The 27,155-nt window shown below is 41.1% G+C and overlaps 1 protein-coding gene across 23 annotated transcripts in view; it reads right to left on the reverse strand.

Moving 5' to 3' along the window:
- RIMBP2 (RIMS binding protein 2) overlaps positions 1-27,155 on the reverse strand; it is an 883,237-nt gene that overhangs the window by 62,485 nt on the left and 793,597 nt on the right. For 12 of the 23 annotated variants that reach the window (XM_073628097.1, XM_073628121.1, XM_073628131.1 and 9 more), the window contains 4 exons: positions 13,582-13,699; positions 9,743-9,895; positions 8,732-8,916; positions 825-993 (listed from right to left, as the gene is read on the reverse strand). In XM_073628097.1, the coding sequence (XP_073484198.1) occupies positions 825-993; positions 8,732-8,916; positions 9,743-9,895; positions 13,582-13,699 (625 nt within the window). The remainder of the gene's footprint in view (positions 1-824; positions 994-8,731; positions 8,917-9,742; positions 9,896-13,581; positions 13,700-27,155) is intronic. The other 11 variants (XM_073628271.1, XM_073628164.1, XM_073628137.1 and 8 more) reach the window with 1 other exon arrangement.

Raw genomic sequence — 27,155 nt, forward strand, 5'->3', positions numbered from 1 at the left:
CCGACCCTATTCACAAAAAAAAAAAAAAAAAAAACTTTTGCCATTACATACACTTTAACCTGAAAATTGCTTTGATCTTCTACCCCTGAAAACTTACAAGTGCTAAATTCAAGTTGGGAAAGTCAAATGATGCTCTTTACTAACTTTTGTGGAGTGAATTGGTTTGGTAAAGGGAGGTTAGTGGTGTCAGTATACAGTTTTTGTTCCTTGCCCTCATGTGCTTGGAAGAAGTATATTTAATTGAAGTATTTGAGCTCTGTACACAGAATGCATATTAGACTCAAGCACAAACCAACTGTAATGAGATACAACATGGGCTAGTGTTTTCTCTGCTATGCATATATTTTTTAACAGTATATCATAATCTAGGAGTCTAAGAGCAGACAGACTTCATAAATTCTAAAACATTTCCTCAAGATGGATTTTTTTATGAATGTTATTTTTTGCCTAACATTTCATCTTTTTTTTTTACTCTGTTATGACAGTTTTTCATGTCAGATTGTACTGAAGAAAAAACTAAAATAAACTTGAACTGTGAACTAAGCTAAAGAGCTACAAACAATTATTTGGCTTATCTTCATAATAGGTCAGCTGTTGCATACCTTAAGATAAAAAGAGTAGTGAACAAATCAAGTACAAAAAAAGCGCTTGGACAGCACAACCCTTATTGTGCTTACTGGTAAATCCAAACAGGATAGGCATAATATGCAGACCCAATAGCCAGTAAAAGACTTGTATCCCAGGACAGTGCAGTAAAATGCCAATAGTGGGTAAAGCGGAAGGAGAAGGGTAATGCAGACTGTATAAAACTTTGTAATACCTACCAATTTTTTCCACAGGAGTATTCAGTGGCAGAAATCCTTTTTTAAGAAGCTGATCCATCATTTCCTCATCATCAGCTTGAATTTCAGAGACCATGTTACAGGGGATATAGCCAGATCTCCCACAACTTTCACCACGGTAAAAACCATCAGAGTCTTTATCACCATAAACCTGTAGATAAGTTTGTTGGGTCAAGAGAGGAAAATTACTTTCTATTAAAAAAATTTGAGATTACTTTCCAAATACTTTCCAAAGTCAATGTATTTTTTTTAAGATCTAGTATATTTATGGTGCTGATAAGGATGATCCTAACACCCCCTGGTTTGATTCGCACAAGAGCTTGCGAACAGTCAAAAAATTTGGATTAACACCGTTAAAGTCTATGGGACACGAACATGAAAAATCAAAAGTGCTAATTTTAAAGGATTATATGCAAGTTATTGTCATAAAAAGTGTTTGGGGATCCAGGTCCTGCCCCAGGAGACATGTATTAATGCAAAAAAAAACGGCCATTTTTTCAGGAGCAGTGATTTTAATAATGCTTAAAGTGAAGCAATAAAAATGAAATATTCCTTTAAATATCGTGCCTGGGGGGTGTCTATAGTATGCCTGTAAAGTGGCGCAGTTTTCCCGTGTTTAGAACAGTACAACAGCAAAATGACATTTCTAAAGGAAAAAAAGTCAACTAAAACTGATCGCGGCTGTAATGAATTGTCGGGTCTTGGCAATATACAGTGGGGCAAAAAAGTATTTAGTCAGCCACCAATTGTGCAAGTTCTCCCACTTAAAAAGATGAGAGGCCTGTAATTGTCATCATAGGTATACCTCAACTAAGAGAGACAAAATGTGGAAACAAATCCAGACAATCACATTTTCTGATTTTTGAAAGAATTTATTTGCAAATTATGGTGGAAAATAAGTATTTGGTCCCCTACAAACAAGCAAGATTTCTGGCTCTCACGGACCTGTATCTTCTTCTTTAAGAGGCTCCTCTGTCCTCCACTCATTACCTGTATTAATGGCACCTGTTTGAACTTGTTATCAGTATAAAAGACACCTGTCCACAACCTCAAACAGTCACACTCCAAACTCCACTATGGTGAAGACCAAAGAGCTGTCGAAGGACACCAGAAACAAAATTGTAGACCTGCACCAGGCTGGGAAGACTGAATCTGCAATAGGCAAGCAGCTTGGTGTGAAGAAATCAACTGTGGGAGCAATAATTAGAAAATAGAAGACATACAAGACCACTGATAATCTCCCTCGATCTGGGGCTCCACTTAGCTCTCACCCCGTGGGGTCAAAATGATCACAAGAACGGTGAGCAAAAATCCCAGAACCACACGGGGGGACCTAGTGAATGACCTGCAGAGAGCTGGGACCAAAGTAACAAAGGCTACCATCAGTAACACACTACGCCACCAGGGACTCAGATCCTGCAGTGCCAGACGTGTCCCCCTGCTTAAGCCAGTACATATCCGGGCCCTTCTGAGGTTTGCTAGAGAGCATTTGGATGATCCAGAAAAGGATTGGGAGAATGTCATATGGTCAGATGAAACCAAAGTAGAACTGTTTGGTAGAAACACAACTCGTTGTGTTTGGAGGAGAGAGAATGCTGAATTGCAACCAAAGAACACCATACCTACTGTGAAGCATGGAGGTGGCAACATCATGCTTTGGGTCTGTTTCTCTGAAAAGGGAACAGGACGACTGATCCGTGTACATGAAAGAATGAATGAGGCCATGTATCGTGAGATTTTGAGTGCAAACCTCCTCCCATCAGCAAGGGCATTGAAGAGGAAACGTGGCTGGGTCTTTCAGCATGACAATGATCCCAAACACACCGCCCGGGCAACGAAGGAGTGGCTTCGTAAGAAGCATTTCAAGGTCCTGGAGTGGCCTAGCCAGTCTCCAGATCTCAACCCCATAGAAAACCTTTGGAGGGAGTTGAAAGTCCGTGTTGCCCAGCGACAGCCCCAAAACATCACTGCTCTAAAGGAGATCTGTATAGTGGAATGGGCCAACAAACCAGCAACAGTGTGTGACAACCTTGTGAAAACGTACAGAAAACATTTGACCTCTGTCATTGCCAACAAAGGATATATAACAAAGTATTGAGATGAACTTTTGATATTGATAAAAATACTTATTTTTCACCATAATTTGCAAATAAATTCTTTCCAAATCAGAAAATGTGATTGTCTGGATTTGTTTACACATTTTGTCTCTAATAGTTGAGGTATACCTATGATGACAATTACAGGCCTCTCTCATCTTTTTAAGTGGGAGAACTTGCACAATTGGTGGCTGACTTAATACTTTTTTGCCCCACTGTAGATAAAACTCATTGAAAAAAATGGCATGGGTTCCCCCCCAGTCCATTACCAGGCCCTTTGGGTCTGGTATGAATATTAAGGGGGACCCCGAATCAAAATTTTTTTTAAAAATTGCGTGGGTGTGTTCCCCAAAATCCATACCAGGCTCTTCGGGTCATACAAAGTATGTGTTCATACAAAGTATGAACAGCGATCTGTCATCTGCCCTAGTAAGTCCCACCCCCCCTTCAGTTAGAACACAGTGAGGGAACACAGTTAACCCCTTGATTGACCCCTAGTGTTAACCCCTTTCCTGCCAGTGACATTTATATAGTAATCCCAAAATGTGTCAAAAGTGTCCAATTTGTCCACCGCAATATCACAGTCCCGATAAAAATCGCAGATCACCGCCATTACTAGTAAAAAAATAAATAATAATAAAAATGCCATAAATCTATCCCCTATTTTGTAGACGCTATAACTTTTGCGCAAACCAATCAAAATACACTTATTGTGATTTTTTTTACCAAAAACATGTAGATGAATACATATTGGCCTAAACTGAGAAAAAAAAAAAAAAAATATATATATATATATATATATATATATATATATTTTTTTTTTTTTTTTCTTTTTAAATGTGGGATATTTATTATAGAAAAAAAGTAAAAAGATATTGTTTTTCTTTTTCAAAATTGTCGCTCTTCTTTTGTTTATAGTGCAAAAAATAAAAAATGCAGAGGTGATCAAATACCACCAAAAGAAAGCTCTATTTGTGGGAAAAAAAGGACATCAATTTTGTTTGGGTACAATGTCGCATGACCACGCAATTGTCAGTTTAAGCCACACAGTGCCGTATCTCAAAAAATGGCCTGGTCATTGAGCAGCCAAATCTTCCGGGGCTGAAGGGTTAAGCATTATGAAAATCACGCTCCCGAAAAAACGTCCGTTTTGAAAACTTTTTTTTGCATTGATACATGTCCCCTGGGGCAGGACCCGGGTCCTCAAACACTTTTTATGACAATAACTTGCATATAAGCCTTTAAAATGAGCACTTTTGGTTTTTCATGTTAGTGTCCCATGGCTTTCGAATTTGCCATGTGCACTGCATAATGTTCGCCGTTCGTGAATAACCAAAGTTTGGCCTGAACATTTGCTCGGGCTGAACCGTTCGCCCATCCTTAGTGCTGATAGTGTTATATAGGAATCCATTATTTGATTGAATCTAGGTGAATTCAGGTTTATGCACATGCAAGATTTAAAATCCTTTCACCATAAAAAAAAAAATTGCACATCAAAAATTGACTTTTTGTTTGATGAAATGTCCTGGTAACTTAGGATATGGGATGCTTCTATTTTAATCATACAGCACAGGACATAGGCAACTTATACACGATGGCAAGCTTTTGAGAACACACACCCTAGGGCACTTCCCCTATAACCCTGCCTCTCTATATGCGTCCTAAGTTTTTGTTACCAGTGTCTGAAGGTGGTAGACTTTTTCACAGAGAAATCAGCTTCACTAATTTATTTTTATTTGTTATTTTTTTTAATTCTTCCATCAACCCTCACTGTCTTCAAAAGCCTATGCAGAAGCAGCGTATATTGATTAGTGCAACTTCTGTAAAACCTTGGGTGCTGTACCCAGACCTCACTCTGTGGGAATGACCTGTAATGTTTCTTCGGCACTGAATCCTGTGTGGTGCATTTAACATGGAACTTGGTGTAACATGTTGAATTAGCTGCAGGGTGCTATAACATGCCAATGGCATAGACCATCATTATGGAACCTAGTCTGTAGACCCCTTTGGGGGTATGCCCACCATGACAGGTGAAGCCTGAATTTTATGTGCAGTCCAGCATCGTGGAGAGGTAAGGCAGGGTCACCCTCTGACCATTACTGTATAAACAGGGCTATGTTTGGAATGTATTTACTTCACAGTGCAAACTTTTCCTTTTACCTTGCCATGCCCCTTTGGGCACAATGAGACCTACAAAATCATGCAAAACATTACCTATTCGTGAACAGACAGAAAGTGCAGTCTATGATGATTGATTCACTCCTGAAAGAATTTTTACTCCACCAAGAAACTTTGCTGAACTCTATCCAGTGGAAAGAGTTTGCAAAGAAATGGGCTATTCTTGTGTTTGATCCTGCCATTTCAGTCCTAAACAAACATCTCACTGTACCTATTAAAGATGTTCCTTCTTTCAAAGACTCTGTTGACAGAAAATTTGAGATGCTCTTAAAAGCCCTTTTAACCAGTCAGGCTCATTCCTGCAGCCAGCTATCGCTGCTATTTCTGTATGTCAAACTACAGCTAACTGGACTAGGTCAAGGAATAACTCTGTTTTTCAAGATCATGCAGTTGCACAGCAATTACAACTATCTTCTGCTCTGCTATTTTGTGAAATGCTCTGAAACACGCCATGAGACAAATATCCTGTATGGCTCTAATCTCCATTACAGTGAAAGCTGTCTGTAAAAGGCACCTCAAACATATGGCCTTCCAATTATTGCTGATTTGGATCAGGCAGCGCTACACCCAATGTGTGAAAAAAAAATCCCTATCACAGCAGGTACTTTTAACACATAACACATATAAACACATAGGTCTTTCCCTTTTCTTCCTGTGAGTGGTGCGGAGGATTGTACCCCAATTTTTGATTGGAGCGCAATTTCTAGTTCTGGTCAGTTTATTCTGCCCAAAGGGTGCGTTTAGGACATCTTTACACTTTCTCATTGTGGATGGAGCACCAATGAACTCTCCATTCTGAGTGGAGCACTGTATGGAACACTGTGTTTTTTGTCACCACTTGGAAGCACATTATTTTAACTATTAATTCAATTTATAAGTGGTACACATTTTTTGTGGATGATGGAATGGACACTATATTAATTTAATTTCACATGGATTGTTTTTTTCCACATTGTTTCATGTATTTATATTGACACCATATTTATACTTAGGTCTGCTTGATTGTTATTTTCTATATGTTCCTCCAAGGAAGATGTCTATTTGGTGAGGCACATATTCATTTCAACAAAGAGGGCACAGATGGAAAGGTATTATTTCCTCAGAGAAAGGGCCAAAAACCACCCTCCTCAGGATCTCCTAAGTCCTCTAAACACAGAGAACCTGCATGCTCTCACCAGGCTTTAATTTCAAAACCTAGGTTCAGCCATTCTTTTCTGCCCAATGTTTAGAGTACAAATGCCTCCAAGCCTTCCCCAGAGTCCTCTTCACAATAAAAGGGCAGCCTCACTTCTATGAGCAGGGGGCAATCTGTTACAGTTTTCTTCTCCCTGAGTCCCAGACCTATAGGTTCAATCTGCGATATCAAATAGGTACAAGACAGAGTTCAAAACTCTACCTCCTCACTGCTTTTGTCTTACAAAAGCAACCAAAAACTGAGAGTTAAATTTGCAGAATGCCTTGAACCACCCGTTTCCATGGTACCAAAGACCAACAGGGATATTCATCCTATCCTGGACTTAAAATCCCTCAAAATATTCCTTCAAATTCCAAAACTTCAGATGGAATCCACAAGGTCAATAATTGCCTCTTTGAAACAAGGGGAATACATGGCATCTGTGTACATCCAAGATGCCCATCTGCACGTTTCTATTTACCCACTTCATCAGCAATTTTCTACGCTTTGCAGTGGCAGGCAACCACTTTCATTATGTTGCCCTGCCCTTCGGCCTATTCTCTGCAACTAGGGAGTTCACAAAGGTCTTATCATCCTTGCTTGCTCTTCTCAGAACTTAGGCAAAGTGACAGACTATCTAGACGATCTTCTCCTGAAGGAGTTATCGCAATTGCAACTCTCAGGAAATGTCCAAAAGACAATTCAGCTGCCCCAGGCCTTTGGCTGGGTGCTCAATATCAACAAGTTTTTCTCTCCAGTCTTCCCTGCACCTAGAATACTTGGGTATGATCTTGGATACATCCCAAGCAAAAGTCTTTCTTTCTGAAAAGAAAGTTCTTTCTCTAAGAGCTTATGCTCAACTACTGTTATCCAAGAAACATCCCACTGTAAGCTTCACTATGAGCATTCAAGGTCTAATGGCCGTCTCCTTTGAGGCAGTACCTTTTACCCAATTCCACTCAAGAACTTTCCAACACAGCAGGTTCTTTCCTTGGACCTACCCATGCTCCTATCCACCCACAAAATTCCTTGCCCTGGTGGATTATCACTCCAGCTCCAACATTGAGAAAATCTTTCCTTTCTTACAATGAGAAAGTTCAACTCTGCTGGGCTGGGGTGCAGTCTTACAGCCCTTGACACTTTAGGGAACATGGTCTAAAGAGCAAACCAAACTCCCCATCAATGTCTTGGAGCTCAGAGTAGTCAGGTTGTCCCTCTGTTCTAAAGAGACACCCAATTTGGGTACATTAGGACAACAGTCATATTACCTATCAAGGGGGTACAAGGTGCCTGGCTGCCTTTAAGCAAGCAAACCAGGTTCTCCTAGGGACAGAATTTCACTGTCCAACCATTTCTCTGGTCCACATCCGAGGAGTAGACAACATGTAGGTTAGTTATCCCAGCCACCACCACTTGGACCAAGCAAATGCTCTAATTGTCCCCTAGCCTCAGTTTAGGCTAATTTATGTCTTCCACTGCGAATTCTGTCTCACCTTTTTCACAACATAGAGGAAAAGAGAAATTGCACCAAACTGGCCAAGAAGAACCTGGTACACAAACATACACCGAGTCTTTTGTTTGTACTTTCTCAAAGCTTTACCACATGCTCAATCTGCTACTGTTGCAGCTTTTGGCTGCAAGGTTCTTGATCTGAACTTGGATCCTTGACCCCTACTTTTTTTTATTGGGCCGGTTGGTACAGTTACCTAGTTGTTGTCCACCCTTTGTATTCATTCCTTGGGGATGTTTCATGGCATATGATTAAGTTCCCTGTGCCCTGTACTGTCTGTTGAAGATATAAGCCATTTTGACTTACCTGTAAATTCAAATATGGGAGTACAGTACAAAACACAGGCTACCATCTCCAACTCTTCCTGTTTAATCTGAGTTGCATGCTACAAAACTGAAGACTCATGGATTTGGTTAGAGTTATAGGAGTGGTGTCCCAAGGGGGCGTAACCTCAAAAGCTTGCCAATGTTCAATCACCTTAAGGTACGAGCCTATAACTTATGGTGTATAAATAAATTGCCTGTGTTCTGTACTGTACTCCAAGATAAGGAATATACAGGAAAGTCAAACTTTCGCGAGAAAGATGGGATAAGTAGTGATCTACATAGTATTTTGTTGTTATTGAAATAGCCAGTTTCAGTAATATAGTCCCTTGGTATTACCTGCTGGTTGTTTACACGTTTTGAACAGAAATGAATCAAGGAATTTGAAAGCAGTGCATGCTAGTCAAGTTAGATTCATAAACTTTGACCTATGTTACAAGTATTCTTTTAAAATAATCTGCATGATTTAGCTCTAACCATTTGAGGATGACTGACCTACTCACATAACAGTGAGAACTTACAGTCTTCATACTCATTGCGGTTTCCTTGTTCACTAATCTCAGGATCTGGATGTAAACTAAAGATTGGCATACAGTGTAAGAAGTCACCTTAATTATTTGGCCCTCCTTAAAGGGAAGTTCTTCTTCTGCAGCATCTGGATTCGGGGACATGGTTCTTGGGTCATAGTCAAAAAGTGCCACAAATATTCTTGCAGGATAATCATCCATCCCTCCATCTGTTTCTGATTCCTCATACATTTCAGATGAAATCTGCTCACGGCTGCCATAACTATCTGAAGGAAGAGTCAAAATATACACAGCAGTCTTTCCATGCTCCACTGTATTAACCAACCTTTTAGACATTGAGGCAGAGTGCAAAAAGTACACAAAACAGCACACATCACAAGACATTTGTGAAGAAAACAAAGCCAATTTCCCCTGAAAGCAAGTACTATGAACCACAGCAAATCACAATGATGCGGTATTATCAGCATCAGCTAACTACACTTGGAATTTTTTTTGCACAGTAAGCCTGGTTAATTATGCATTTAAAAAGAAAGCAGTATGTAAGGAGCACACAAAACCATTGTAGCAACAGCTGAATATCAGGCATCTTCACATACAAATTTTTGTTAGATATGAGAGGCCAATGGAAGAAAGTGCATGCAATGCAGGATACTACACAACACATACAGCATGGCTGATGGCAATGATGGACATGACGTTGGTGCAATCCTACCTTTCCCCTAAGCTGGGACACTCTAGATATGTGGGAATGGAGGGAGAAGTGCACTGTAAGCCCTGCACACATGCTGCACTGCATGCAAACGCGGCGGCTCATTGCACAGCACATTAAAGGCCAAAAAAAAACTCAGTAGATCTGCAAGCCTTCAATGCATTAGAATGATCTCAGAGTTTGAAGCCTTTATTCTCTATTTACATCAGCTTAAACTAATCTAAAAAAACGTAATTAAAAAAACTATTATACAGAGCGTCCTCAGAAAATAAGTGCGGATCCCAAAAAAGTATCTGACACCCAATCCTGCATAGACATAAAAGCTGAAGAATTTAAGACCATTTCTTGGTAGAAAAGGAGGAAGAAGGTTTTATTTTGCATACCGTATCTATCGTCAGAGGCCCTGGTACGGTGCGGAGACCACTTCCTGTGTCCTCCAATGCTGCGATAATAAGCTTCTTCTTTTACAGGTGAAATATTTCCCTCACTACCTGACCGAGAACGGCCACCTTCACTGTTACTGTCCAGTGTAATTTCTATGGAAAAAAAGGGAAGGAGCTATTAAACATGCTCTGAGCATTCGGAACAGAGGACCATGGAGATTGGTGCCCCTAATTTACAGGGCACCCCTTCTTTAACACATAATTCATGTTCCGTAGAGCCACTGACTGACTACTTTTTTATTTTGAACAGATAATAGCTAAATCTAGTCACAGCTGTATACCAAAAATATCTAAATGTGTCCCCTTTTATGTTTTTTTTTTTTTTTAAAGATTCTTTGATGGAACATTCTTAAATTGATATATACAATAATCCAGAGCAAGGTATGCTTCAAAAATCCTAATTTTTTACCAGTGTCTTTAGCGCTAAAAAGTTTATTGGTTGTCTTCACTGGTGGTAACTGTTTTGACAAGGAATGTTAACACTGAACATATTACACTGAAACAGAGGTATATCAAACTATGTTCCCTTGTCAGAGTTAAGGAGACAGTATTACTGACAAGTGACAGTCCACGATGCAGCACAAACGTTGCTTTCAACTGTGTTTGCACTGGAATAACATAGGAACATGGAACATTACAACAAGGCTTTAACAAACTTCTGAAATGATCCAAGTGAATGGGTGGAAGATTTACTGCTCGTGAATTCATTTTTTTTGTGAAAATTTAACTACAAATACTTTACATCTTTTTGAACTAGCAAATGCTATTGTTTGGCATTGTATGTTTTCAAATTATCATGTCTTCAATTATTTTATTAATGGAAACCAACAATGGATGAAAAAGACCCTCATGATTACTGGCTACAAAAACTATTGTATGGTAAGTATTTTTTCATATTTTCAGAAAAAAAATTTGCAAATTTTCTGGTTTACAACTTTTTGTGACAGTTGCATTAAAGCAGAGTGAGTCACGCTAACTTATTTTATCTAGGAAGAGTAAGATGAGCTAAATAGAGATCTATGTATGCATAATTTAAAGGGCACTATCACTTTCCCATTTAGGACAAAGTGGCAAAGTTTGTGTAAAATTCTCCTTCCCGTAAACCCTGGATATGTTTCCAATGCTCCGTCTCCACTTCTGCTGCCTCAGCTGGTGAAAATATCTGATGCTTGCTGGTATGAAGGCACATGTGTCTTTAATTGTTAGACCTTAGCACTGTAACATGACAGTTGTCAACACTGGGGGATTTTAGGGCCAGCTGTGTTAGAGGAAGGCATGTCAAGGGAGAGCTGGCAAGGGGAGTATCAGTGGGTCAAGGAGGGAGGGCTTATGCACAGATTCTGTAACTCCACCATAAATCGACAAGATGACAGTGACTTCAAACCATCTGATTTAGACTGGTAGCTATTAGACAACACTTATGGTCTGACAGAACTCATATTCTTGGACACTTTGACAAATAAGGTTGGCTGTTTTTTGCAAAATGAATGTAAACATAGTTAAAGATATTAAATACTATCAAATGTGCTTCAGTGGATAGAAACCGGAAGCATAAGGTTTATGTTCACTTTAATACTGTAATATGAGTAATTTAGAAAACCGCAGACTATTAGAATTATAGGGTATTATCAGGGCTTTTTTTCTCAGAGAATAGGAGCAGGAACTCCCCCATTTCGATCCGCATCTTGTCTCTGCCCCCTACCCACCTCTGAGCACTGTTACTTGGTTCTACCCCAAACCACCTCCCAGTATTGCCCCTTTTAGAGAATACAGAACCAAGTATCATTTTGTGTTGCTAAGAATTTGTATGAAATTTTTTAACGATAACAAGAAAGGACATAAAATTGATCCCCTGTAGCCAGCAACAATAGGAACCCCCCCCCCCCCGCAACATTATACACCCCCAGCAACAATAGACTCCCAACAGCCAGCATCAATAGACCCTCCAGCAGCCAGCAACAATAGACCCCTCCCTCAACAGTAGATCCCCCACTAACAACAATAGACCCCCCTCCCCCCGCAAAAATAGAACCCCTCCAGAAAAAATAGATTCCCCAGCAGCCAGCATCAATAGACTCTCCAGCATACCTCAGCACCCCTTTTCATTACATACATTCAATGCTGGAGGTGCAGGAACTGCATTCCCCGCGTTCCCACTGAAAAAAAGTCCTGGGTATGATCATAATTAAACCTGTCACTGGTTTAAAGTACATAGCCATTATGCTAAACTAATATGCAAAAGATTGCACCACTCACTTCAATAAGGCTGTCACATCACTAGCATTCTTAATGATCAATTGTTAAGGGCAATACTATGACCTCTTAGTGAACAGTTCATCTGAGTTGTGCATACTTGGCTGTTTCGCCAAGTAATGGAAATCTCAATTATCTTTTTTGGCCTTAAGAAATGTGACACTACCAAAACAGATTAGTAATCAGCAGTGACAAGCCATATTACATAAATAAGTCTCAAATATTTTGAGGTCTAGAAATAAGAATATATATTTTTTATGCATATCTATCTTTAGGAATAAATTACTATTACAAATTAGAATAGAAGGGAAAAGAAAAAGTTGTATGCACTTGAAATGTAAATGGAAACAAATGGGGGGTGTAGATGAATATGGGCACAACATTTATCTGACAAAAAGTGTAACTGTGCTGTGTAATAAAAAAAAAAGTGCTGTCCTAGTGAAATATAATTTCTTCCAAGGGATTAAATATTCAAACTGTATATATTTACTTTCAGACTGTACGGCTAGGTTCACATATATGTGGGCGCAGGAATGCGTGTAAATTGCACACATATCTGCACCCTCAGGCATCTGCACCATCAGGCATAGGTAAGGCATCTGCACCCTCAGGTATAGTTAATATCTTCAACTATATTTACAATCATTTTGCAAAATAAAGTGCGGCTTTTTAATAGACGTGCGGGGGGTGCCATTCATTTTTAATGCCCCCCCCCCCCCTTGTGCATCTGAAAATGCATCACGTTTTTGGGTCTGGAAAATAGTGCGGCTTTGGTACATTGTTCCCACGTTTCTTGCATGTACAGTAGCTCTTTCAAATGAATGGGCTGCTGTGCTCTCAGAATTCAATCTGCATCAACAGCATATGTGTGAACCTAGCCGTATTTATTGTAATACCAAATAGGTTGAGCGTTGTCAATAATAACAAATATTGAACCAATTAAACATCACTTCACCTGCCTTAATATCGTACGGAATGTAATAAAATCACCGTTTCCTAATTCAAATTAACTATATTGAATATCTATGCAGACTCACTAAGTATCCTTTTAGGCCAACAGGAAATCTTTACATTTTTCTTGTTGAATAGGAAGGACTATAACCACAGCTGGGTCTAAGGAGTGCTCTACTATTAGCTCCACAGCAGATAGATGGCACATACTGTGATATGTTAAATTTGGTTAGCTTTTGTAAGCAATACATAGCTAGCATGCACTCAATTCTGTTTATATGCTTTTAAAGACAATGTGAAAACTAGCATTGCAATGGACATATCATGTATGCCTTAGTTTCAGAATATAAAAAAAAAATTTCATACTTTAAAGTGTTTTGTATATGTTAGATATTACATACACTGCATATTTAACATTTTCTTCTTATTAACCAGCAAACATTAAACATTAAACTCTTTAAAAAATCTTAAACTGCAGAATATTGATTACTGTGTAAAGTCAATTGTAACACATTGTTCACACCACCTACACTTATAAAGAAAGTATAAAACACACAACAAGCTAGCCAACTAACCAATAGATGGAACCATCATAGGCCGTGGTCTTTGTGGCACTGCACTACCATGTGAGAACCGCTGTACAGGGCGATCCACTCTTTCCGTTCTTCCCAAGGTAGAGTGATTACCTAGAAGCTGAACACAGGTATAAACCATAACCAATACGTTGTACAGAATAATAAAACTAAAGTACTAACTACAGCTTAAAGCAAAAGCTCCAAAGACAACTAAATTTTACTTTTAACTGAAAGGTTAGCTGAAAGACACAGATATGTGATAACAGTGGGGGATACCTCTTGTGACTCAAAGAAACACATTTAATCCAGATCTATAAAAGAACAATATGTAGATTTTTTTTTCACCAGGCAAACAAAATCCTAACACAGTTGAGATAATTCAATAAGCAGTTCAAAGCATCCATGGCATCAAATCAGAATCCATGTTACACTGCTCTTTCTTTGGGAAAGCAAATTGTCTTTGCTTGTATCAGTGCCTGGGTTTTGCATATAGTGCTTTGCTCTGCCAAGCTTCCCAGTTAGGGTATGGCAACATTTGCATAAGAGGGCAGGATATCCCTGACCTTGGATTGAGTCAACCAGGTCCTGGGAGTGGTGTGTGGTTTATTTTAGGCTAGCCACTTGGACAGTGACTGAAGAAAGAGGAGGATGTACATGGTATGCAAGTCCTGCACAACAAAATGTGGCATTCAATGAAGCTGGTTTGGACATTGACTGCTTGCACTATGCCAGTGCAGCCGTATTTATGAGTTGTCAGACCACAGTGCCACAGGGAAGCTAACTTCTGAGCAGATTCCTCCAAATAATGCCCCCACCACAAAAAAAAGATTATAACCAATGATTGAGAAGTGAGTGTTTCATAGGACTAAGATCTACCAAGCCATGTATCAATCAGATGTGGGACTTTGAACTACTGAGCACTATGAGAACTAGAGGCTTCCCAGATTGCTGCCATAGATCAGATGAAAAGCTTATCCATTCCATGTAGTGATGTAGACCTATAAAGTTGATTTGTTACCTGTGGTGCTACTGACATGCAAAGCTGATCTTTTACCAGTAAATGTGGTCTTTTCCTACCTTGCTCTTGCACTGGTGTGACAGCTTTAAGAATCACCCACTCCCAGCTGATGATTAATATAGTAGCTTCTCCGCTTTCCCCTGCCCAGCCTGTCAATCAACACCACTGTTTAAAATGCATTTCCACTTTCATAGCCACATTGGAATAACACTTGCTTTACATTTGTTACATGTGCTCATGCACATAGAATTTTCAAATTTACTGATTACATTTTACTTGATCTTTTTTGAAAGTTTGGCTTTGCTATGTAGAGGGGGCTGAGGAGATCATGTTTACCATAAATAATCCTGTCTGTGGTCTGTATAATCCTGTCTGTGGTGTATTGGTCAATTGTAAAGTAAATTTGAATGCTGTCTGTCCCAACAAAAATCTACTAGTTGGGCTTCTGCATTCTGTGTAGAATATTCCGCTTTGTCACTGAGGACAGATTTAACTTCCTTTTTTTTCAAATTGTTCTTATTTTAAATGGTAGCTTGAAGTCTGCATGAGGCCTGCTCCAAACAAATTATTTTTAGGTATGTTGTGTGAATGGAAACACATAAACTTTAAGCTGTACTTAGACCAGCACTGTTTGCCTGAGTAATAAGTTATAATTCTGGCCGCAGGCCCCAGTTCCTGACTTCTTCTAGAGTTTCCAGTTCTTAGTTCCAGGCTTGCTGTGCCTTCAGTGTCCCCTGCACTCTTGTTCCCCCAGAGACTGTGGCCCCTGTGTACTCCAGTAACCCCTGTATATCTGTGTGTTAAGAAATCCTTGCACTCCTCTGCCTCCTAGTGACCCTAGTAACCTGGTGTCTCAAGTGTACCCTGTGTCACCCAATGACCCCTGTACTTACTGTGTCATCCGGTGTTCCTCTGCATTTGTGTTGCAGTTCTGCTCTCTCCAATTATTGACTTTGGTCTTGTATCTGACCATGCTTATTCACTGCCTGCACTGACCTCAGCCTGCTCCCATTAAAAAAGATTGTCTATGAATTTCGTACTAAGCTCTAGTCCTTTCCCTGGTTATCTGCCATCTGCATGAGTGCTTTTGAGGGATAGAACCTGGGAGCCATCCTGCAGCAAAGCCCATCATCCCTTGAGGGGTGCCTTGGCCCTTCTTAGGGCTCACACCCCCACCAATGTGCAGACAGCATAGAGCAGGGGTCTTCAAACTGCGGCCCTCCAGGTGTTCAGGAACTACAATTCCCATCATGCCTAGTCATGTCTGTGAATGTCAGAGTTTTACAATGCCTCATGGGATGTGTAGTTCTGCAACAGCTGGAGGGCCGTAGTTTGAGGATCCCTGGCATAGAGGGTTCACTATCCAAGCCTTATAGACAGGTTCTGAGTCTACAATTGGCTGGTATATAACACAGCCATTGTTATTCCTGCTGAGGCATTTCACAGTTAAAGTTGGAGCTTTCAAGCCAATATCTGCAAGTCATTCCTAGGAGAAAGAGGCACCAACATTTCTCCATCAGGACTGGCAGCATGCATTTGCAATTTGCCCTGCTGGTGATTATATTTATATTTATTTAAAGCGGAGTTCCGGTCACCAAATGTATTATTTTTTTTAACAGGCATCCCCTTTCACTGCATTAATAATATACATAAACTATATGTGTATATGCTAGTGGATAGTAATCCTATTTTTTTTTTTGCTTACGATTTATCTGATCCTCTTCTGGCAGTTGCTATGATGAGTGTGGGCATATGAAGCCCATTCGCAACCTCGTCCTGGATAACATATCGAGAGGTGCATGCTGCGTAACCAGCATGCACCTCTCGATCTCGCGCATGCGCGATGCTCTGGTGGCCGTAGCGCTGATTGTTTATCAAATTGCCATAACAACGGACGGCAACGGAGGAAGGTCCCTTCCCATTGTTATGGCAACCTAGATAGATCCGCAGTAAATCACGTCATTTCCTGATGGGAAATAACGTGATTTTTTTACACGTTTCTGCCCACTGACTCCTGGGAAATGTGAGTCATCATTTCCCAGGAGCATAGGCGAGGAAGTGATGCATTGCTCCGCGGACCCGGAAGTGGCAGATTAGAAGCCACCACCTAGCAACAGGGCACTTCGGGTAAGTAAAACATTTTTTTTCATTCCAAATGTTTGTCAATATTGATCAAGGACTGGGAAAATGTAAAAAAAAAATTCAGGTTGGAACTCCGCTTTAACAAAGCTGCATGTTTTGGAATATACAATACAATACCGGAGCACAATGTTAATATGAAACATTTTAGTATGTCTGCCTGGACGGAGGGATGTAAAAGCCTGCATTAGTGAGGACTTAACTGATTATAATCTCTCAGTTAAATATAAAATACCTTTGACTGGAACAAACGCAACAAAATAGATCTTGAACAGCAATTCCTGTTTTTAACACAGTATTCTTAAAGTTAACCTGGTGATTTACAGTTAGTGTGTTATTATTTCGTTTTAAATGAGAAACGTAAAAATAACAGAAAGAGGTATCTAAAGCAGTTTTAGGGAAATGAAAATGAACAATACAGTGACTTTTCCTATTCAGACAAAATATTTGATGTACCAAATGTACTCAAATGTATGCAGATTTATTAAGGGTCATTAGATTTAAATGTAACTTCAGTATTACATATACTGGAATAAATAAAATTATAGTGTAACCTAAGGTGACTATTTGTCCCTGTTTACTGAGGAAAATTCCTGGCAAACACCCATCTCTTAGGAAATGGGTTGGCTTTCTTTTTGCCAGGTACCCAAGGAGGGTTAACAGATTACACCCAGCCAGTGGTAGCTGTCTGTATAGTTCTGGCACTTGGTCTCTGTGGTCTGCTGTGACACCCACTCAGTGCTGTGATTACTGCTGTATACAGTAAGAATGATAGAGGACAAGCTGCTCTCATGTGCTGCCTCTGCATCAGCTGGCCTGGGATACCATAGCTGATGCTGGCACTGCTGTATCCCCCATGTCACACAGCAGGAACTTGTTCTGAAGTGCCCAGCTTATTTCTCTATTAAACAGAATATTTCTGTCCAGTAGAAAATGCTTATAGTATAGTATATATTAATTCACTGTGTGGGCTTGGAGTGTAACCTTAAATTCATTTTTGGGGTCCAAAGCTGATTAGATGTAACCTTCACTTCAATGTCTGTTGGGAGCAATACACTTTTGGGGTCCAAATTTGCTCATCTGCTCCTCTGCACCCTGGGCATTACTTATTACTGACCCCTGCACTCTCTGTATTATGCATTCCTCACCCCTGCACTCTGTGTATTTTGTATTCCTGACCCCTGCACTCTGTGTATTATGTATTACTGACCCCTGCACTCTGTGTATTATGTATTCCTGACCCTTGCACTCTGTGTATTATGCACTCCTGACCCCTGCACTCTGTGTATTATGCACACCTGACCCCTGCACTCTGTAGTATGCATTCCTGACCCCTACACTCTGTGTATTATGCATTCCTGACCCCTGCACTCTGTGTATTATGTATTCCTGACCCCTGCTCTCTGTGTATTATGCACTCCTGACCCCTGCACTCTGTGTGTTTCTTACTCTTGTCCAAGAGCAGGATAAGCTTTTACCTACACTCCCTCCCACTGTCACTGTAATTTGGCCATGCCTACAATTTTTGCTTTTATACATTGAATGTCTGCCTTTTGTTTAAAAAAAATCTGGGACAAATTTTTGAGTGTGTTATAATATTGAGGGTGTGCTTCTGTAGATGTGGCTTCAAATGGCATGATTTTGTGGGTGTAGTTAAACGTGGGTGTGGTCAATGGGGTGTCCCCAGATTTAATTTAAAAATTTGGTAACCTTAGAGTAGCCTCTATATTGTGGTTTGGGCTAGTTCCATCCCCATTGCACTAGTTAGTGCAAATGATTCTGTGATTCAAACTAAACAATATTTTTCCATGGCTATGGTGGATGGCGAGGAGCACTGGCATAACTATCAGGAATATCCAAGCAGCAAACTCCTGTAAACCCTGGCACAGTAGCACTCAGACTGGAAGAGAAAACGGTAGCACTCTGACTATCCAAGACTTTATTGCTCTGCAAAGTGTTTGTCAGCCTAATATAGTACAGGTTTAAAGAGGGAAGAGCACAAATATGACTTTATCATTGTGTTTATGCTCTTTCACTATCCAATCAGCAGGCTGGGGGAGGAGACGTAACTAGTGAAACAAAATGACAGCAGCCACTGTTTCCAAAGTCAGCCAGATGGGAAACTTTACCATGTTTTAAGAAGAAATAAAGGCACATATGTGTGCACCCTTGCTTGCAGCTGTAAAAGTAAGGTAGGATATATACAAGGAGCATATAATGGAGCAACTATAAGGAGTCTACTTCTAAATAAAAACTTGTGTGAATGTCTCAACATTCACAGAGTCATCGCGAATAATCCCAGTAATTTGTCTAATATGTGTATTTCCTATGACCGTCAGCTCCATCTAGTAACAGAAATATGGTATTTTCCTGAAATACCGCAATCAGGAAAATACTACATTATGTAGACCACTATATGGCGCTGACAATTGTAAGAAATAAAGTGAAAAGAGTGCAGCGCTAAGAATCAAATGTTGAGTATTGACATATTAACATACTGTGATACACAAAATAAATTGTGATTAGCATATACAAAAAACTCTAACACCATCATCTGATTGATAGTGTCTCTATATAAAGTGCACTGTGCAAATTGTAAATCAACATTGGTAGTATAGTTCCATTGGTGATTAAAACATTAATCCAGTAGTATATATTGATTGGAAGGAATCCAGTAGTGTAGGACTAAAGGAGTCACCGCTGTGTGTGCATCCACCACCCAGGGGAGAAGATTAAATGCACTCTGTCACGACTTATGTGCACACATCTATTCATTCTGATTATTCATATCTTGCACTTCTAGAGTTTCATAATACAATTTTATTAATCTCCAGGGCCATGACACCGGGGGAAGTAGAGATATTTGCTGTCTCAACACTTCCGGTTGTCTCCGTCATCTTACCCTCCACTTCCGCACTACAGGGGATGGTAATTCCTTCTCTGCTTACAGTCCTGAAGGGCTAGAGACATAGTATTCTTTCATTGGCTCCCTGGCAACATGTGACTTCCTCTGTGGTTACGTGCTGCCTTGGATTTGCACAACAGAGACGCTATTCATCTCCTACGATCATGTGACTATGTCAGCTGACATATCACATGACCTGGCCCCTTTTCGTTCCTGTTTATTGCGCTCGCCTGATTGGCTGAACGGCGCAGTGTACATACGTGGGCTGTCTGGCTATGTCAGACAAGATGCGGTCATGTAACTCTCAGTGTAGCTTCTACCAACGATTTTAAACTATATCCCCTCGGTCATCTATATCTATATATAGGATTTTGACATTGTATCTGTTCACTATGATTTATGTATTGATGTATCCTAGAACTCCTTGAGTGGACATGGATGTTTATAGCACTGCAGACTATTAGATATTGTGGGTCCCCCCTCTTTATTTTCTTAATACACTTTTAATATGTTCACTATTTTCTTATTGGCTAAATTATATGCCTCTTCCCTATTGGTGGGCGGTTTCATTGGTTAATACAAGGCAATCAGCTGACTCCTCTCTGTCCTATCAAGAGCAGACCCATCATGTGACCTTATCATTGAAGTTTGATTGGTCGCACTATTTGTGTAGTTTTTATATAAATATATACAGTGTAGGAGATGAGTTTGATGCCCCAGTTGAAGTCCATGTGGATGAAACGCGTCGGGCGAGCCTTACTCTTCCCTACACTTGTTTTTATCTTTTTTACGTGATCACGCTTTTTACATTGTTTGTTGATTATTGGTGATATCCAATAAACATACGTCATTTGATCTACACTATTGGCGTTTTTTACATCTTTTTGGGAACCACCCACACTCTGGAGATTCTCCCGTGGCCGTGACCCTTCCTTAGTCCTTGGAATTGGCAGCCGCGACAGTGATTACAGAGGAAAGATCCCCCTTGAGATCCGGGGTTCCTGTGAACAACCACCGTCCATCAAGGATCTCTGAGCCTGTTTGATTCGGTGTCACCGGCATCCGAATCCACTTCCTCTAGTAAGCGTATTTCATCTATTCCCATTACATGATCGTATTACCTATGAGATACAGAGGAGAAGATTCCTGCACCAGTGCAAATTCTGTATACAGTCTATTCTGGGACTTTTCATTGTCTGACCCATGGCCACACGTTGGGACATTATTATATCTTATTTATTACTCACCTTATATCACGTCAAGCCATGGGCCTTTACTAATGGCCACCATTACTGGTGTGTTTTTCATTACTGGTTACTTTTATTAGCGCTACATTTCATTTCTATTTTCGAGAAGATTAAATACGCTTACCAGAAGGTAGCATCAATCAGGCACGTGATATCAAAGCTCTGGATACCGAGTGGTGCAATTCCTCCTCCTCAGCTGAGCCACCCCTGGCAACCTTGACCCGGCATGTGAGAATATGGATCAGGATAGCAATGTCCCAGATGGTAAAAAACCTCTTTCCACCACAGAACCGTTTGGTAGGTTTATGGTAAACAGCATCCATAAAAAAAAGAAAGCCTCCACATAGTGAAAAACCACATGGTTACGGGTTTATTTGGAATAAAAAGGCTTTACATAGATTCTAAGATGTATTGCATTAAGTAAAAAATCTCCTCTGTGATCACAAAAGCATCAAATTCAAAAAGGCGCAATGGCATGGAAAGGACTCATTAAACCCGACATGTTTCGTCTACAAAGACTTCAACAGGGTAATGCTTCTTGTTGGTCTTTGTAGACGAAACGCATTGGGATTGATGAGTTTAATTCTTAGCGCTACACTGTTTTCACTTTATTAATTCACACAATTTTTGTTAAAGTGGTTGTAAACCCTCCTCTACTATTTTAGCTCATCTTAATCTATATAGCACAGGCAGCTAATCGCTGCCTGTGAAAGTGCACTCACAGTTTTGGTTTCGATATAAATCATCCTTCTATGTGCTGTGACCTTCCCGCACTTGCGCACTGTGTATATCCTTTAACGGCATACAATGTGTGCCGTTTCTGTCTGCTTGCCGGGTCATTAGCTGACAATGAGAACGGCACAGAGCGAAGTCTTGCAATGCTAGTGATTTGCCGTCTTCATTGTGTTCGCTCTTTTGCTGTAGTAATGGCAATAGAGATAGAGGCTTGGTTCCGACGCTACGGTGCATGCGCAAGATTTCCACAGGGAAACGAACTAAGGGCGGAAATGACGTCCACAAAAGCTTCAGCATACAGGAGGATGAATGGCGCGGGCGATACCCGGAAGAGCCTAAATAATAAAACTGATAAAAACGGTATTTACAAAGCTCGTTTGGGACAAATTTAAATATGTATGGCTTAGCAATGTTTAACACCATTTATATATTTTTAAAAAATGAGATAAGTTATGGGGTTTACTTCCTCTTTAAGATTGTAGTGCTGGTTGCTATTGTTTATGTGTATAGCGCAGTATTTTTATATTAAATCATAGGAAATACACATATTCGCACATTGATATTTTTTTTATAAATAAACCCCCGATTGGAAAGTTACCAACATCTAAAAATTCTTACTTATAGATGCCTGAGAAAGTCTGCATTTAGACAGAGGATGAGTTGGTGTGCTTTTGCCAGGACTGCTTTTATTTCCAAATACACAGATTTTCAGGCGGCACCAATAAAACAGGTAGAATAATCCACTTTACATCACTACAAAATAAAAGCCTTGTCATACAACAATGTATCTTATAATAACAATAAACATTTCCACCTTTAATTATAATTAATCAGAAATATTCATATAAATCATTGTCTTCAGGCTGACTAGTTTGGTGTGCTGTGCTAAACTGTAAATGGCAGTGCGCATAAAAATACCAAGGAAAAGGAACAGTAATGTTCAAACACGACCAGGGTCCTGGCCATATTGTGGTGTGTGTGCAACTACCAGATGAAAAACAAAGATGTTGCTCTCCTAGCCTGGTGTCATCAGCCTCAGCCTACTTTCAAAATGTTTTGTATGGTAAACTATAATATTTGTCTAGGAAAGGCTATTGACCAGGTCCAAAATGGTTCCAGTGCCACAACTCCAACTTATGGAACCCAAAACTGAGTTAGAGATAAATGCAGCTGAAAAAACCCAGTGGAGCCTGGTATACCACTAGCAAAAAACAAGAGAAACAGCACAAGCACCTCACTAAACTAAGAGTAAATAAACAAAGATTAGTGAATCACACTCAGGTCCATATGATATTGTTAAACAAGCCCACATCCGATTTTCAGAGCCTGATGGATCAGCTGGTAGCTATAATGGGGTCAAAACATTTGATCTGAACTGATCTCTTCCAGTCCAAGCCACTTGTATCAGAAGCCAAAGTTACAGCCCAGCAGTCTTTGTGAAGCTGACAAGGAGGCAAGAGGACTCCAATTACTAGTATGCCATGTGTTTTATTAAAACAATACCCACTTACATGCACAATACGCTGTGTGTGCCTGGGGAGGGGGTCCGGACAGATGGAACACAAACAGGCTATCTACTCAAGGCCAATCAAGAGGAATAACCAGGAGCGCTGCAACAAATCACTGCCAGGGGGAAGCCGCACGACAGCAGCCACCTGAAAAGAGAGCTGCTAGAAGCTAGCCACCCCACGGATTGAAACCTCACGCTTCCAGATGACAACTAGCATCAGTCTGTCTATATGGAGACAATGCGTGTAGAGGCCACACCTCTTTTTCACACCAAATAGATATGGAGACAGTCAGGAATATATAGGAGAAAGAAGACAGGTGGGCAAGCAATATAGTGTTACAATACCTTACATTAAACATAATAAGAACACTGCAGATTCTAAGGTATTTGTAGTAGAAACTGTGCCAATGAACATACCTGAGAATGAAAGATTTCTGAGGCTGTGTATAGAAGAGACCTATTGGATCTACAAATATAATACTTTGGCACCCAATGGCATCAATGAAGACCTAGAGACATATACGATTCTATGACTTTTCAAGGGGGATTTAATTACCCTAAATTGTCAATTTTGGTTTTAATTTATATTTTTATTTTCATGACTTTTTAAATATATTTTTTGTTATTTCATTTCATTTTTACATATAATGCTTTAAAACATATTTATGATCGGAGTCCCTTGAACTGAGACAAACACAGTACCACATAAAGACGCCACAAGACTTACAACGAAACACAGACCTAAGGTGTGCCCTGGTCAGTTGGCCAGTATGCCAAAAAAGGGGCATACTCAAGTGCCCTGAGAAGGGGAATGGGTGGGAGGGTATCACGCACCAGAACCGAGAGAAGCAGGGGAGTGGGCTGAATATGTACCCCCGGGCTCCTCCCATAAATTCAGGCCACCATACTGTCCTTTTTATTTATGATCAGAGTCCCTTGAACCGAGACAAACACAGAACCACATAAAGATGCCACAAGACAACAAAACACACAGACCTGAGGTGTGCCCTGGTCAGCTGGCCAGTATGTCAAAAAAGGGTACAAAAATACCAGGTTAGGGAAATAAGTGTTTATTGAACATGTTACCTTATTGAGCAAGCTTGGCAAAGGCTTGTGACATTTCAACCTGCGAGTTTGGGATGTACCGGGAGAAGCAAGCGAACTTCCACCTGCTCAACCTCCTAATGACATGATCCGGTACATTGTGCTGAGAGGCAGCTGAAGCTGCTCCAATACAGAAGGAGTGCCCTGAATATAGGCTGGCCCTAGGCCTAAGTTGACCAGGAGAATGCGGATGTGTTTGATGAATTGGTTAGTGTCCAGGGGGTTGGTAGGGAATGGTAACAATGGACCGGTACTAGACTGGCTAGGCAGGTGCTATTGGGTCTTGGACATCGCCAGATGTGGTATGAAATGATCTTGGAGGTGGGATAGGTGACACCTCCATAGTACCTGGCAACCGAAGCCCCTGTAGGTGAACTTGCCTGGCCGCAGGAAACCATAGAAAGTTAAGTAAATGGCAGCTTTGATGACCAGGTCGGGTAGTAACCCGGAAGGGGATCGCAAAAGGATAGCTGACATGTCCCGAAACATGAGATGGACGGGTTGACTCCGGAATTCTGTTGAAAGAATAAAAAGTTTCAGCGGGGCAGTGCATCCACTGTGACCTTGCACTTGCCAGAAATAAATGTACAGTGTACGTTGAGCTTGTACTGTAGGGATGTCTGCATTAGCCTGCATAGAAAGGACATAATGACCAAGGACTTGGACCTGCCTTTATTGATGGTTTCGGCTGTGGCCAGGTTGTTCATGGAGAAAACCACTGTTTGCCCTATCCAGGTGTGACCCCAAACCTGAGCTGCTGCTATTATAGGATAGAGTTCGAACAAGGAGGACAACTGACTAAACCCAGGGATCAGCAGAATCTCCTGTGGCCATGGTCCTGCAAACCAGTGAGGGACAAAAACTGCTGCAAAGCCTGTGGAGACCGCTGCATCCTTCACTACATGAGGCAGATGCTACCGGGATGAACATGGACACACCATTCCAGTTCTCCAGGAACCCATCCTACATAGCCAGATCAGCGTTCACTGCTTGGTCCAATCTGGGAATTTGATCAGGGTCCTGTGCCTGCGACAGGAAAACCAGAAATTGTGATATGAAGGAACACCCCAGAGGAATAATCCTTATTGCGAAATTGAGCATGCCTAACAAGGACTGTAGTTTCTTCTTGGTACAAACTTGTGAACGGGCGAAGGCATGAATGAGAGGGAGGCTGGCCTGCATGAAGCGGGTGTCTAGACTGATGCCTAAAAAGGTGAAAGATTGAACCGGACCTTCCACGTTATGCTCTGCGAAGGGCACGTTTAAGTTGCCAAACACTATCCTTAATCTATCCAAATTTTTGGGGGACTTGCCAGGCAGTTCAATCAACAGGAAGTCGCCAAGGTAGTGGATGACTTCTGGCACTGCTCCTGGTGGGACAAAATCCAGGTGAGAGATTGTACGAACGTGTCAAAAAGCCACGGACCGCTCTTTGAGCCGAATGTTAGTTTGGTGGCGAAACAGTATGAGCCTTTCGACTTGATGCCATGACATTGCCCTCAAAGATGGCTTGTTAGGCAATAGCTTAAAGACATCCAAAATGTCTGCCTTGGACAGCCATGCACCCAATCCTATGCCGATGATGCACTATATGGCTAGGCCAACAGAAGCGTACTTGAGGGAGAACTCTTCAGACGGAATTAGAGAATTTAAACTGGGAACATGAGTGGAATGAGGTGGGGACAAATCATAAATTAAGCGGAGTTTATTAGAGAATTTGCCCTTAAAAAGCCCAGTAGGGCTGACTCTCCAAGTGCTAAACAGCGGCACAGAAAAAGGTCCAATGGTGAAACCTCAGTCCAGTTCTGTCTGCAGCAAAGTGTCTATGGCTTCCATGTCAGTGGAGGCCGACTGAAGATTCCTGCATTTGTGGGTGGTTTGAGGCAAGGTGAAGGTGAATCCCTGAACCAGAAAGAGTGCGAGCGAGGGAGATGGCTGCAAGGAGAGGTAATATCCCAGCCACTGTACGTCCACACGGCTTAGTTGTTGGGGTGTTTGAGAGTGCACGCGGTCTTCACACATTGTGCTCTGTGACAGATGGAGCAGATGTGAAGCAAACGGCATTGGTTGTACATGTAGGAGGTGTAGTTAAAGTTGTTGCAAATCTTTCCCAGCGACTGGACAGGTTGACCCAATTTATTCACCTGAGGTTGCTGGGTGGGGATAGGCAGCATGCCCAGGGCAGCACTAGAGGTGGGGGGAGGACCAAGGAGAGTCTGGAAGCAGTGTTGGAGCACCAATTCGCCGTATGCATGGAGGACTGGCAGATGGAGCAGAGTGGGGAACGTAAGCCAGCGAAATGGTGGCAGAAGAGTTTGGTGTCCATGATGTTCCAACTGGTGCCGACTTGGAACTGGTACAGCTTGGCTGCTGCTTTTTCTGCGAATGACCGATGGTAATTGTAAAAAGCTAAGCCCCAGTACTTATACCCCAAATCCACCATAGCATGGAGGTAACGAGACATATCTGAAGATGCCAAAAGTCAGAACGAACTCAGGGATGGATAACCTCCGATTTGACCTGGGATCTTTGGACCTTACCACCACCAAGACTGTCTCCCAGGCGTAGGACTTCTTCTCTGACATGTCATTAACCTAAATAAAGAGAGAGACCAAGTTCATGTCCTTGCCCTCTAAAATGCTCTTCCTAATGTTGATTGGAATGAAATGCGCTGGGTTGATGGTGGGACTGCCATCCGTCATACCTGTAGGTGGGAGTGCTGTGATTGGGGCTGCGACTGTGCCCGAGGTGGCCACTGCTGAGCGAACCTCCAAGTCTCCCTCTCTCGCCTGTGCATCGGAGATGGATGTGATCAAGGTGTCGACCATGGCGTGCAACTAGGTGAGAGCCGAGGCAATGGACTGTAAGGAAGACTGTTGAGTGCAGGGTCCGGCTGCTGGTGGTGGATACAACAGG

The sequence above is a fragment of the Aquarana catesbeiana genome, linkage group LG01, assembly GCF_042186555.1.
Source record: "Aquarana catesbeiana isolate 2022-GZ linkage group LG01, ASM4218655v1, whole genome shotgun sequence".
Taxonomy (NCBI): domain Eukaryota; kingdom Metazoa; phylum Chordata; class Amphibia; order Anura; family Ranidae; genus Aquarana; species Aquarana catesbeiana.